General features: G+C 51.6%; 5 protein-coding genes across 8 annotated transcripts; all 5 read right to left on the bottom strand.

Moving 5' to 3' along the window:
• Window positions 1–8: 8 nt before the first annotated feature.
• Window positions 9–480, bottom strand: PV06_08405 (uncharacterized protein; the record flags this gene model as incomplete). Its single annotated transcript, XM_016409732.1, has 2 exons — window positions 9–20; window positions 112–480. The coding sequence occupies 2 exons, from the start codon at window positions 478–480 to the stop codon at window positions 9–11; spliced, it is 381 nt and encodes a 126-aa protein (XP_016260040.1).
• A 737-nt stretch (window positions 481–1,217) lies between these two features.
• Window positions 1,218–2,096, bottom strand: PV06_08404 (uncharacterized protein; the record flags this gene model as incomplete). The annotated part of the gene is made up of 2 exons (XM_016409731.1): window positions 1,218–1,760; window positions 1,863–2,096. 2 exons carry the CDS (start codon window positions 2,094–2,096, stop codon window positions 1,218–1,220), a joined length of 777 nt encoding a protein of 258 aa, XP_016260039.1.
• A 418-nt stretch (window positions 2,097–2,514) lies between these two features.
• On the bottom strand, window positions 2,515–6,287 carry PV06_08403 (uncharacterized protein). Its single transcript, XM_016409730.1, has 4 exons — window positions 5,074–6,287; window positions 4,569–5,019; window positions 4,162–4,519; window positions 2,515–4,111 (listed from the first exon to the last, which is right to left on the bottom strand). Exons 1-4 carry the CDS (start codon window positions 5,696–5,698, stop codon window positions 2,903–2,905), a joined length of 2,643 nt encoding a protein of 880 aa, XP_016260038.1. The 5' UTR covers window positions 5,699–6,287; the 3' UTR covers window positions 2,515–2,902.
• Window positions 6,288–7,202: 915 nt separating this feature from the next.
• PV06_08402 lies at window positions 7,203–9,610 on the bottom strand. 4 transcript variants are annotated; one of them, XM_016409727.1, is made up of 4 exons: window positions 9,557–9,610; window positions 9,081–9,496; window positions 7,850–8,965; window positions 7,203–7,761 (listed from the first exon to the last, which is right to left on the bottom strand). In XM_016409727.1, the coding sequence occupies exons 2-4, from the start codon at window positions 9,354–9,356 to the stop codon at window positions 7,669–7,671; spliced, it is 1,485 nt and encodes a 494-aa protein (XP_016260035.1). In that variant the 5' UTR covers window positions 9,357–9,496; window positions 9,557–9,610; the 3' UTR covers window positions 7,203–7,668. The 4 variants fall into 4 exon arrangements, with proteins under 4 accessions (XP_016260035.1, XP_016260034.1, XP_016260037.1 ...); XM_016409726.1 differs by having other exon boundaries at window positions 9,081–9,610; XM_016409729.1 differs by having other exon boundaries at window positions 7,850–9,496.
• Window positions 9,611–10,045: 435 nt separating this feature from the next.
• Window positions 10,046–11,938, bottom strand: PV06_08401 (uncharacterized protein; the record flags this gene model as incomplete). Its single annotated transcript, XM_016409725.1, has 3 exons — window positions 10,046–10,824; window positions 10,879–11,707; window positions 11,759–11,938. 3 exons carry the CDS (start codon window positions 11,936–11,938, stop codon window positions 10,046–10,048), a joined length of 1,788 nt encoding a protein of 595 aa, XP_016260033.1.
• Window positions 11,939–12,460: the final 522 nt, after the last annotated feature.

The raw sequence follows: 12,460 nt of genomic DNA, 5'->3' as shown, positions 1-12,460 counted from the left end.
GTATTCCGTCAGTGTCCCTTCTGTGATGATCATGTTAGTGGTGTACATGCGTGTGTGTGAAGGGGGTTGATCGGTAGGGTTCCGTGGGTTATAAATCTATAGTAAACTCACCGACCCCCTCTCCTCGTTCATCCCAATCACCGGTTCCGGCGCTTCGGGGTGGTCCCGTTTGGCCTTTTTGTTCGACTGATCCTCGTCGCGCCTCGAGATGGCCTGGCTCCCCTCCTTGAGTTCCTCGTGGTCCTTCATGCCTTGTTTCGCCCCCTCGGCCTGGGGGTCGTGAGGGGACCTGTGGACGGCGTGGTCTTCTATCGGTCGACCTTCCCAACCCGGTGTGCTGTCGGGCGCTTTGGCTCGCAAGGACGTCGTCGAGGTGTACGAGGAACGAGAAGGACGAATGACGGGCGGCGTCGTTTTATTTGACCGTGTCCAGGAGCGCAAGACGGTGGACGAGGAGATGGAAAGCAGGCGTGGTGACATCCTGTGTATGTGTGGCCCGTGGTGTTGACCGAATCGTGCTGCCGTCGTGAGGAGCGTATCAAATTTACTACTTGGGTAATGATCGATTCGATACGCAATACCCGTACGAGTGTGATGGGATGTAAAAAGAAAAGGCGAGATCTCACACGACTTGGGACTTTACGAGTAGAGTGAGAGAGAGAGAGGGAGGAGAGTACTAGGTAGAGATGAAGACTTCCTTGTCAATTGGCATTGTCATTGTCGTTCGTGATTTGAGTTTTATTTCCACCTCTCGTCATTGGCACTCGTCAAAACCCCAGACCCCAGAGACCTTTCTGTGTGATGTGAGGACTCGACGGTTTTGACGCATTGATGATGATGGGGGCGCGTATGGAGGAAAAACAAAGAAGTGCCATCGGTCGCGAAAAACATCATGTCGAAATTATGACGACATCGATTTGTCGAGAATCACACTAGACCGTTTTCGGCATTTCCAGTTTCGTCTTCAACAATGGCATCGGTTTCTGCCTGAAACCACAGGTCTGCGTGAATTCATGGGGGATGTTTATAGGTCAATTGCACTTCGAAGACGCGGGCTGTTATCATTCACTGAGGGCTCACTGGGGGCTCACTTATCACACCATGCAGCGTTACAACATCACTTCCGCAATGCCTCGAGAAAGCATTGTACAGCGACCACCTGGTGAAGCCCTTGGGGCGGCGGCGGCTGGTTCTGGCTCGAGCTCCCAGGGTTCGAATCATAAAGGCAAAGGCCTAGTGAGAAGGTGATTGTCGCGATGCCGAGGAGGAGGCTCGTAGGCATGTTCGACTCCCTTGAACCATTGAAAGATACCAAAGGTGGTGTTCCCGTAGAAAAGCTCAAACTTGAACTTTGTCCATCGCGGAGACGGCTCCGTCAGAGCGCTCGAAAGGTCGACAATCTTTGACCCTCTGTAGTTGTCGAGTCGAGCGTCCCGGGGCACTATTCGTGCTCGTTTCGGGATTTCGAAATTCGCGAAGATCTCCGGAAGATCGCAGGGCAGTGTCGGAGATGGAATGTATTCTTTAACGACAACCCACCGGCTCAGGTCATGTTTATTAACATCAACAACGTTTCCAAGCTCCTGGAATTGAGGATCCGAGAGTCTCATCCATCCATAGCACTGAGCGGCCCAAATTCCATCATTCTCATTGCGAGAATCGAGTCGAGCGTAGGCTCTGCTTTCACACGCGAGCGGTGAGAGGAGGATGGCATCATCGTATCTATAATAGACCGGGCCGGGTTGTTTCCAATGCTTGAACTGTTTTTTTTTTCGAAATCCCTACGTGTCAGCCAGCCCAGGAGTGGAAAATAATGATAATGATGATAATAATACGCAGCACAAATCATGATCTGAACTCACAACTTTCAAAACGTATTCGTCTCCTTTGATGGTTGCCAGTATCGCGACGCCGTGCAATCCCTTGCCTATCAGGCGTGGCCGTTGAAGACTCTCTCGGCCATCGACGACAAAGCGTCGCAGTTTCGGTTCATCACTCTCTGTCGGGTGGTTCGACTCGCACAGCGGCTCTTCCGAGAGGTAAGTGTCAATGATGTCTTCTCCCATCAACTCAGCATCTCTGAGTCGTTTGCTCATCGTCTTGTCTATCCAAGCATCCTTGTTGTGTTGTCCAGTCCGGAGGCACTTCTCCAGGCGTGGTTATTCTCCTTTTTCTGTCGCAGGTTTCACCAGGGCATGTTCTCAAGGAGGCTGAGGGGTCGTTCCGGAGGATACGGGGTTCCTGAAGGTTGATCGATATCCAAGGACAAGTTTCGAAGTGAAAAGTCCAAGACGGTTCATGCTTGTCACGGCCGGGCAGCGATGCAAGTCGATCCCTCTCGTGAATAAGTCGGTTGTTTATGTCCCGACCACCCCGGATAGGAAAGTTTCCCGATCACGTGAGATGACATCCTAGCGACGGTGGAGGCACAAAGTCAGAAGCACCGCGACTCTTCCCGTTGCTTACACTGCGGAGTTGGAGTGCAAGTACAGGTACTAGTCAAGTAGGCCTCAGGTAGTGTAGTACTTGTTCATTCGGCTGTACTGAATAGACAAAGCAAAGTACAAGGTAAAAACGCACAAAGTACCTATGTAGGTGGGTTGGTACCTAGGTAAATATCCTTTTGTACTGCGTATGATCGATCATGCGTCCTGAATTTGGCCACACTAGAAGTCTTTCTTCTCCTTCAACTTCAGCCTTGGTATCACTTTGTCACAAATCCCTATACAAAACACCTTTTTTTCTTGGGTATCTCTTGCTGATGACTGACATCCTAAGCCCCCTGGCCCCCCTGTGAAAGCAAAAAAGAAAGAGCCAACAGTAAAAAAAGACAAGAAGTTTCTGGTCAAAAATCCCATCATCCCATCATCCCATTATCCATTATTCCATCGTACTCCCGTGCTCAAGCTTCAATCTCATGTACATCAAATTCGTCATCCACGGGAATGGTGATTCCTCCGTAATGCTCGGTGAGATCGATGGCTTCCCCGGTGGCCGCCGCCGATCCATTGTTGCTCGGAGGGGCACTAAACAAGAAATCGTCGCCACTGGTGAGAGATTCCTCGGAGAAACTCAACAAACTCTGTGGGACAGGAGCCTTGGAGGCAAATTCCATGCCCGTCAGGTTCCAGGCATCGGTGGTCCATTCGTTGCTGGGGACTTGGTAAAGACCATTGGCGTTCATGTCGGGGTACAATCCGCAGCCGTTGTTGTTGTCAAAGTTGTTCAACAAGTGATCCCAGCTCGCGTCCGATGGCATGATGGCTGCCGCTGTGGTCTGTTGCTGCTGTTGTTGTTGCTTGGGTGGAAGCATCGTGCTGGACGACGTTCGAGTCTGAGAGTCACCACCAAAGTCGTCCCCGATCGGCAGATAATCCAGGTTGATCATCATCGGGTCGTCGACACTCCTGCAGGGAGCCAGTGCGTGTGGAGCAACCGAAGCTACAGCCGCAGCTGCCACGGCAGGTGCCGATCGTGTCGAAGATAAACTGGTGGTGCTGGCAGCCCGGTGTGGTTGTTGCATTTGAGGTGCCGGCGTGGTTTGAGGTACGGTGGCACGACGTCCACACTCCTCCTCGTCTCGAGTCGTCTTGGTGTTGTTGTTGTTGAAGCTGGACCATTTCGAAGCGATGGCTTGGAGTTGCTTCCGAGTCGACTTGGACTTATTGGGGTCAGAGACGGCACTCCTGGCGGCCGATGGTCTCTGGGCGGTGGTGTCAGGACTCATGCTCTTGGGTGACAAGGCAGGTCGTGCATCGAGTGTGACAAAGGTGGTGGCCATCTTCTGGAATTCGGATGCAACAATCGGGCTCTCGTTCTGGATCATCGTGGTCAGATAATTCAGCGACTTCTGATTGTCCTTGACCAGTTTACTGTCTTCTTCCAGATCGAGAGATTGCCACAGGATCGCAAGGCCAGAGTTCAAAAGCAGATCGATCTTGTTGAGAGGCAAAGTGTAGCTCATACGTCGTTCGATCAAAAGATCCATGATCTGGAGAATGTGTTTGCCAGCTGCAGCAAGAACGATATTGGCGGCCGACGCCGAACTTCCAGAGCTGTGGCAGAGGAGGGGCCGGTGAATCAGGCTACGTGTGTAAAAGTATGCGATAGACTGCGTGGAATCGTCAGGAGAGTCACTACGACGGAAGGAAGGATACTCACAAGCAACGGCGACCTGTCACTAACCAAGTGTGTCGCAGGCTTGTCGTTGATGAATCGCAAACGAAGGTGCTCAGGTAATTCTTCCGACCACTGATCAAGCTCGTCCGACAAAGCGTGCAGCTTGTTCAATGAGAGTTGATAGGTAGCTTTGGCTGGATAGAGATTGTCCAACGCCTTTGACAAGATTCTGGTGACACGGAAGAGGGCAAGAGCACTGGAAATCTTGGTGACCTCTCCTGGCAAAGTAGGTGAGAAACCTTGGGTGCTGAGGTTCTCATCATCCACTTCGGCAGGGAGTTCAGCCGAGATATCGTCGTCCCTCAAGAGCATGGGAGTACCTGTGGTTGCAGAGGTAAATCTAGAACAATAGTTAGCGCCGTACAAAATGCTTGACAAAGATTCCTTACTTGTCCAGAACGTATTGACACCAAAAGACCTTCTTTCTCGTCTCGGACTCAAGAGGTGACAGACTATGATATTTGTGGCCCTGGTGGAGACCCAGTTCATGGCACATGGTCACCGCAATGCCTCGATGTCGCAGAAGATGAGTCGAATCGGCCCGCAACAAATAACAAATCTGAGCAAGGACGTGGCATTGTAGAGTAGAAACCGATGCCGTGGAAGAGGTCGAATACAAAGCCTTGCGCCAATGGCTCTCGAAAGATGGTGCATTCTTTTTGGACGTAGTGATGTTGGACAGGGCAGAGATTTCAAAGATCAAGTACAACTGGGCCAGTGACTGTTTGTTGTTCTGCCAGTTGCCTGAATCAGGGTTGGAAACATACTGCTCGTACACACGCAAGAAGGTCGGACGGTGGAGTACGGGAAGCAGAGGCTGCCACTCTTGGAAGAAAAGATCTGGGTCATGTCAGTGCTAGCTCACTCAATGTGAGGGAATTGACGAGAACATACTGATATACTGATCAGAGAGAATTCTCGGCGGGATCTTGGGTCCAGATGCAAGGCCCTGGCGGACAGGTTGTACAGCCTTCTGGAGAGCGGAAGAAGATACTCCAGGAGTTTGTCGGCCAGCTTCTTGTACTTTGTGATCAAAAGCCTCGATGAAAGAAGCCGTGGTGGTTGATCCGGTCGATGTCGCCTTGGAGTGTACCGGCGCCGGGATTTCGACGTGCAAGACTTCTTCCCTGGCCGACTCGACTTCAGCCTTCACCTCCACCACCTGGGACGGCGACAGAGAGTCCGAGCACTTTCGCGCCGGAGGAGAGAAACTGTGTATGCGCGACAGCATGTCGATCTTTTCGTCCTTCTCGTCCAACAGAGACTTCAACTCCCGCACCTCAGCTTCTAGTCCCCGGACACGATCTTCCAGGGACTCTGTGTAACCGCGTGGGAAGGCTCTCCGACTGAGTTTGTCGCTGGTCTTGCATTCGAAACCGACGTTGGCGCATTGGGTACAGCAAGGTCTGACCCCATCGCACCTGATCTTCTTGCTCCTGCACCTGTCGCACGCCTGGGCGATCCGACTTTGTGCTGCGCTGCCCACCCGGATCATCTTCATCGGCAGAATGCCGGGCATGATGCCAAGGGTTGTGTGAATATCTCCTTAATGCTGATTGTGCTTCAATAGCAGACACATAGACGTGTATGTATTTGAATAATGACGGCGGTGATGGTGTGTAGGGGCCAGTCAAGCAGTTGGTCCTTGAGAGCGATGGTCAAGTTTTGAGACAAAGGTGAGTCCAACAAGTGTGTCGTTCCTCGTCAGATAGGATCAAGATGTAAAAGAACCCGGGAACACAAGAAGGGGGGGCGAGATGCGAGTGTTATGACAACATGCGAATGCTCGACGGTGGAACGATGTTCTTAAGTTGGTCGGGACGGAAGCAGGGCCAGATGGGATGGTTATTGGAGGGCTACTTTCGACGCCACGAAAGTTTTTCGTCTGGATATTTCTCGAATACGGAATGGTGAGTGGTTTGGGCCAACGAGGGGCAACGCACAAGACCTGGGGTTTAGTTGTCAGGGGAGGTGTTGAGGAAAAGAGGCAAGGATAGTCGTGCGTTGAGATGGGATGAAGGGTGTGGCAGAAGTATAGACACCACACGCAAACCTGGGATGACTTCCTGGGGCACTACAACGGGGGCCTGGAGACGCAGTTCGGGGCATGGAGGTACGAGGAGGTTTACGACTTACAGGGGTCCTCTCGAGTCTGTTCCCAATTAAGCCGCATCGCCATTTTACACTCTTACGGCTGCCGGCGGAAGCTGAGAATGCCAGAAGAATCCAACAAGACGCTAAATCGTCTGGGCGTCTCAATCGACTCGTTATCATTTGCTTTGCTGTGTGCCCTCCGGAAAAGAACCCTGTCGAACTTGTCACTGCTGATCCATTCATCATACAAAGGACCTGCGGCACTCCGTACTCGTAGTAGGTATACGGCTGGACTTAATGGATCTCTGACTTTGTATCTCAGCAAAGCTCCTCTCTCTCCTCCATCTCCCCCCCGGAATGACCATCCAGCCTCCAATCTGATCATGCTTCCCATTTCCCCGGAAAAAAATCCAATGAGACAAAACACCTAGCAGCAAAAAGGGATCATCATGGATAAGTCTTCAGAGTTGTTAGCCTTGACGGCAAACCCTCGAAATCGAACTCCCACTAACGACGCGATGGTGAACAAGTACTCGGAGCTCCCCCCAAGGATGGCGTCGTGCCACCACACCACCTATCAGCGCTACGGGGAGCTTTGTCTCCGGCTTTCTACACCGGCATTCCATTAACCCGAGCAATGGCCGGGGGCAAGTTCTAGACCCCTCGTCTTTGATCCTCCATCATAGTAGTGATGTTCCATGATCCTCTAATAGTTAGATCCTCTTGAACTCTTCTTGTCTTTCAGATTACATCACCCCTGCAAAAGACTTGTACCTCTCGCCTACACCTTTGGGGTGCGATCATCGATGTCTGTGGAACCGTTATGATGAATCAAAGATATTCCGACAAGCGAAAGATTTAACAAGCTGTTGATGTAATATTGACAAGAAACGACAATGTCTTCATCTCATCATGTTAAAAAAGTCTTCCTTGGAATGAGATCAAGTACAATTTTACAGTACCAGACCGGCTGGCCCGTAGACTACGGGGGTATCATTTCCGGCTTGCTTTGTGCCTGCGGCCGCCATGGACGAACGGAAACGTCACTTAAAGACGATCCCTCCGTGACTATGAAAAAACAAGAAGCACATCTGGCATACGAGTCCTACTAGCTCGAGCTGAAGGTGGGGTCTCGTGTTGAGCCAAAACACCACTTGGTGTCAAACTACTCGTAGAAAGGAAGTTCTTTGCCGTGAATAGCTGTACAGTGGTTGGCCTCGTGTCTTTTTTGTTTGACCTTTTTCCAGCCCCCGGTGTAGAGCAGAACAAACTTTCTGCCATCTCTGGGGCTCATACCACCTTGGGGACGAGTCAAAAGTCCTCTCTCGTGATGTTAGCCAGTCGGTGTGCATAAGCCTACTAGATTAATGCATTTTCTCCATTTATGTACACCTCTCAAGAGAAATCTTCTGGGTAATCTCCTTCTGAGCCGTCGGCCCCCTGCCGCAGGTAAGCACGCACGACGGTCGATTCGAGGAGTCGAAGCTTCTATACATATGCAGGTGTTAGTAACGCCTGTACGGAGTAGCAAGGGCCCCTACCCTACAAGGCTTATCCTGGTCGACAACAAGCTTACCTCTTGTTCCAGTGTTTGGAAGGCTCTCGTCAACAGGTCAAGTTCCAGTTTCCGAAGTCTTCCGATCGTCTTGTAGACCCATGGTCTGATCTGATCGTCGTTGGCCAGTACCTGGTCATATTCCTCTTCGCTTGCTGCCAGGCGCATCCCTTGCTCCTCGACCCGTTGTTGAACCATCACGGTGGCACGAAGGACGAACACATCTCGGAGACGATCGTCATCCAACAGAGCGGCTCGCAACTCGTGAGCGGCCAGGTCGCCATTCTTCCATGTGGCCTTGAGGTCCATGTCTCCGTCGACGGTCTGCTCGACCCGAAAATCGAGGCCGTCTTCCTGATTGACACATGCCCACCAGACGAAAGTACTGTCCCAGCGCACCTTGTCGTCTCCGTCCACGTAGATCCTCACCCCGGGCGCCGCCTCTTGCTGGGCGAACCGGATCTTTGCCAGCCTCAATGGGTCATCGGCGGGGATGGACAAGCTGAGGAACATCTCACGCGCACTGTCCGCCCGTTCCTCCAGGAACCCGTAGGAAAAGATCATCTCGCAGGCCCCTCCTGCCCCGTACATGATGGTGACCTCTTCCCCGGCCTCGATCGACTTTTCGTCTTGCACCACGAGCAACACCGACCCTGTACCCTCGTCGACCTCGAATCGTGCATTGTAATGATCGATGGAGGCATGGTTCGCCATGTCGACGACAGGGACCATGCCCACACTAGCTCCTCGCGGCAGATCCAGGGCCCGAGACCTGTACATGGCATCGGCCAGCTTCCAATCTCCGATGTCCAGGCAGCCAGTGATGTCGTCCCACCAGAATCGTTGGCACCAGGGGATGTGCTCCGTGGCCGCCTTTAGGCCGTCAAACTCCTTTTCCAGGCTCGCCAGTTTTTGGCCGAGCGCATCGGCCAGAGAAGTGCCGACCAACAAGTCCCTTTCCCCCTGTGAGTAAAAGGTAGGCAATGGGTACTCCTTTGGTAGAAACTTGACATAATCTGCAAAGGGGTTGTTGACTCTTAACAATGTATGATTATCATCGTCGTCGTCGTTGTTGTTGTCTGGACTGTTGATCGTCATCTGGTAAAGAAGAAACAACAACACTGCGGTACGAGGATACTATAAAATGGTTGGACGTGCATAAAGTCAGTCTGCTGTAAACATAGGGAATATAAACTACCACATATACCAAACGATAAGATGACGAGGGGGGTCCGGCGCCTCTGGAACCCACCTGAAATAAAGATGAAGCGGCCTCGATCAGTTCGCGAAGATTTTGATCGGCCTTTGCGGCTTCCGATACTGCGTCTTTGGACAAGACAAGATCCAAAGGAACCACCAACAGAGGTTCTGTCTCTGCATGATCTGCTTGGGCCAGCAATCCTCCTCCTTTGTCAACACCGGTTTTTTCTTCTATGATGTGAGGATCAATGGCGACATCGAACAACTGCACACCATTGAATTGTGACCACTTGGCAAGATGTTCGAGCGGTAACGATATCTGCCTCATGATGCGCGTGATGGCGATTAGTTCATCAGGTATTTATTCTTCTACCAAGCCAGTGCCATTTTTCAGTCTAGTGGTACCAATCTTTGGTCGCTGTCGTTATCTGATTAGCTCGCTACTCCGTAACGGAGCACATCAAAGTTCTGTTATCGTAAAGTTGTTAGGCCTTTCGGTTAATTGTCAGCAATGTGTTGGAGTCTGACCTTGTTACGGTTCGAGGAGTGTACCGGGTCATACCTGAGTACCTCGTAATAGCACAATTTCCGGCCGAAGAAGGGCATTCGAGTTGTGTCAGGTAGATACGCCTCGACGCAGTCTTTACAAGTCTTGGCGCGTAAAATGTCATATGATTCCACTGACGACGTCGCCAGAAAGCAGTATGTAAAGCGGAAAGCGAGCTGATAAACAAAAGCCACCAGGCTATCTGGATACAAGCAAGAGGATCTTTCGACTGGAGGGGGGTTCCAAGAAGCCAAGGGTAATGCCATGGACACTTCAAAAGAAGGCCACAAAGGAGGATTATGGAATTCTACTACTGGTAAACATGGCACCTATATATGGCTACCTGCAAGTTTGCAAACGCATTTGCTAACTCAGACATTCTCTCGTAGACAAATCCATATCACATTAAACCTACACATTCACAGACCAGGCACCTCATCGGCGAGTCTTGGGTGAAAGTATCCTTTCTTTTAAGTACTGACTGTCTTGCGGCCTGCCATACCCTCGCGCTCCATCTTCACGGCTGTGTGGTTTGTAAGGTATTTCGAAGGATCCAAAATGAATAGAGCGGCGATGATCGCCAGGCATCCAAACGGAATGCTTGCGTAAAATACTCTTGAGAAGGCGAATGCATATGCCTCCTTGAACGCAGTGGCAGCCATAGCCTCGACTTGGGGAGTGATTCCAGGCACCTTGGCGAAAGAATTTGGAATGCCCAGGGCGTTTTGCATGGTCGCGGGAATAAGCGTGGCCAGAGTGTCTGCTGGCATGGAGTTCTCCTCGACGACCTGAGCTAGGCGAGCTGGGATCTGTTCCTTGATTAGACCATTCAAAATGGTGTTGAAAACGGCGTTGCCCACGCTACCACCTGCGCTACGAAAGGTTCCGATCAAGCCTGAGGCCACGCCGAGATGGCGGAGAGGAACGTTGAGACCTGCGATGACGTAGCACAGGAGAGTGATGAGCGCAAAAGCACCTTGGCCAAGGAATTGCAGTGCCGACCAGCCCGCTCGATTGCCTGGTATGACGCCAGCATAGGCGCCAGTCGCGGCAGTCTGTATCATGAGCATCACGATGACCTGCAGCTTTAAATGGCCGACCTTCCCCATGAGAATGGTTGCGACGCCTCCAAAAAGGAACTGAGAAATGCCGTTGGGTAGGGCGATGATACCGATCTGGATAGAATCGGGCGTAAACATATATAGCGATCCCTGCGGGAGGAGGCCTGCCATGGAGTAGAACACCACGCCTAGAGACAAAAAGTTAGCACTGGAGCTGTTATTGAATGGGAGATCTAACTGACCGGCCACAAAGACAACCACAAGGAGAACAGTAAAACCACGAATCTCTCGAAATAACTCCAGAGGGAAGAATGGACGTGTAGGCACGGTGAAGTCGTACACAAAGCAGGCGATAAGAGTAACAAATCCGACGACAATGGGTGCAATAGTCGAGGCAGACGTCCACGGATGATTGGCGCTACCTGCCCAGGTTAGACCAATGAGCAGGATAGTCAAGCCGGCCGTGTAGAGTAGGAAGCCAATGTAGTCGATCTCCTTGATCTCCTGCCATCTCGTCTTGTCAAAATCGTACTGTGGCCGTGACGGTGGGAAATAGAAGACAATAGTTCCTGCCGTGCTGAGGACGCCGAAAATGATACCGATGTAGTAGCACCATCGCCAGCCAGCGGCAGTGTTTGATTGCAAAGCATTGGCGATCAAGACGCCAGCAATAGCCCATGGGATAGTCATGGCACATTCCGTGAGACCAAGAAGCCCGCGCCACTTGTTGGGCACCAGCTCTTGGATACCAGCATAAGAAACGAAGACTATACCACAGCCAAAGCCAATGACCGTGGACCCAGCCGCCACAGTCAGCGTTGTTGAAGACGTGCAGGCTACAATCGACCCGATAATAGACAGCACTTCACCGCAAACGATGGTCCACCGTCTTCCGAAAATATCGGAGATGGATCCGGCCACGGAGAAGCTGATGGATGATGCAATGGACCAACCGCCAACAATCCAGGAAATGTTTTCGGTGTCACCAAGTTCCACACCAAGTGGTACGAGGATGCCGGTCACAAGGACAAAGCCGCAAGAGATAGGGCAGACGTAGCTGAATGACAAGGACTTGATGGATAGTTAGCAAGGATACCACATTGAAGGAGGCTCGAAATTTACGATGACAGCGAGCAGCGTGGTCCATGTCAGTTTTTCTGCATGCTCAGGATTGTCCTCGAGTGCTGCACGGTGTGGATCATCCAGATCCAGTGGCACATGTCGCTTGTCAACTTCGTGGTTATGTTCAAGATCTCTGTGTTCGGCCTGCCCGATCTCCGTCATTTCGGACTTGGTGAGCATTGTGCTAGATAAGGTGGTGACTCTGACCACGGTTGTGAGACGGTCCAGGGGGAGAGGAAGGATGCTTCTGGGGCCTCCCAGATTTTCTTGCCTTGAGGGCGCTATATAGCTGACGAGGAGCCTCTGTGGAGCTGGGGCAAAGGAGTCTGGCCAGGTCAGCCCCGCGCTACGCTCTAAACTCTGAGGCAGAGAGCACTGGGGCACTGGAGCACGGGCACTGGGCCTCTGGGCAAGTAAATGGCAAGCTTTCACTCGGGCATTAATTATGTCCGAGTCCTTCCACTTTCAAAAGCCTTGGGGCGTAAGGTAAGTCATTGGATTTGGCAGGAAGTTAGGAAAAGCATTGCAGTTCCATATCATTGACCGCAATAATACGGAGTACTTACTGGGAAATACCCGTTGGCAACGAGCTCGGATTATGGAGTTCCCCGCAAATCCGTGGGAGCCTTGCGATACTCCGTACCCGCTATTCGAATACTGCTGAATCGTGTCTCGTCCCATCTCATACTATTGTAGGCCCCA

This window comes from Exophiala oligosperma (genome assembly GCF_000835515.1).
Source record: "Exophiala oligosperma strain CBS 72588 unplaced genomic scaffold supercont1.8, whole genome shotgun sequence".
Taxonomy (NCBI): Eukaryota; Fungi; Ascomycota; class Eurotiomycetes; order Chaetothyriales; family Herpotrichiellaceae; genus Exophiala; species Exophiala oligosperma.
Note: the sequence above shows the minus strand (reverse complement) of the source record. Positions and strands in the feature narration are given on the sequence as shown.

Excerpts from the sequence above, each read along its gene's own strand:
- PV06_08402 (XM_016409726.1), bottom strand. The coding sequence starts at position 9,356 with ATGAGGCAGATATCGTTACCGCTCGAACATCTTGCCAAGTGGTCACAA. Across the intron at positions 8,966-9,080 it reads CCGCTTCATCTTTATTTCAG|TATCCTCGTACCGCAGTGTT; the intron begins GTGGGTTCCAGA and ends ACCATTTTATAG. Across the intron at positions 7,762-7,849 it reads TCCAAACACTGGAACAAGAG|AAGCTTCGACTCCTCGAATC; the intron begins GTAAGCTTGTTG and ends GCATATGTATAG.
- PV06_08403 (XM_016409730.1), bottom strand. The coding sequence starts at position 5,698 with ATGCCCGGCATTCTGCCGATGAAGATGATCCGGGTGGGCAGCGCAGCA. Across the intron at positions 4,520-4,568 it reads TGTCAATACGTTCTGGACAA|ATTTACCTCTGCAACCACAG; the intron begins GTAAGGAATCTT and ends CTATTGTTCTAG. Across the intron at positions 4,112-4,161 it reads GTGACAGGTCGCCGTTGCTT|TCTATCGCATACTTTTACAC; the intron begins GTGAGTATCCTT and ends GATTCCACGCAG.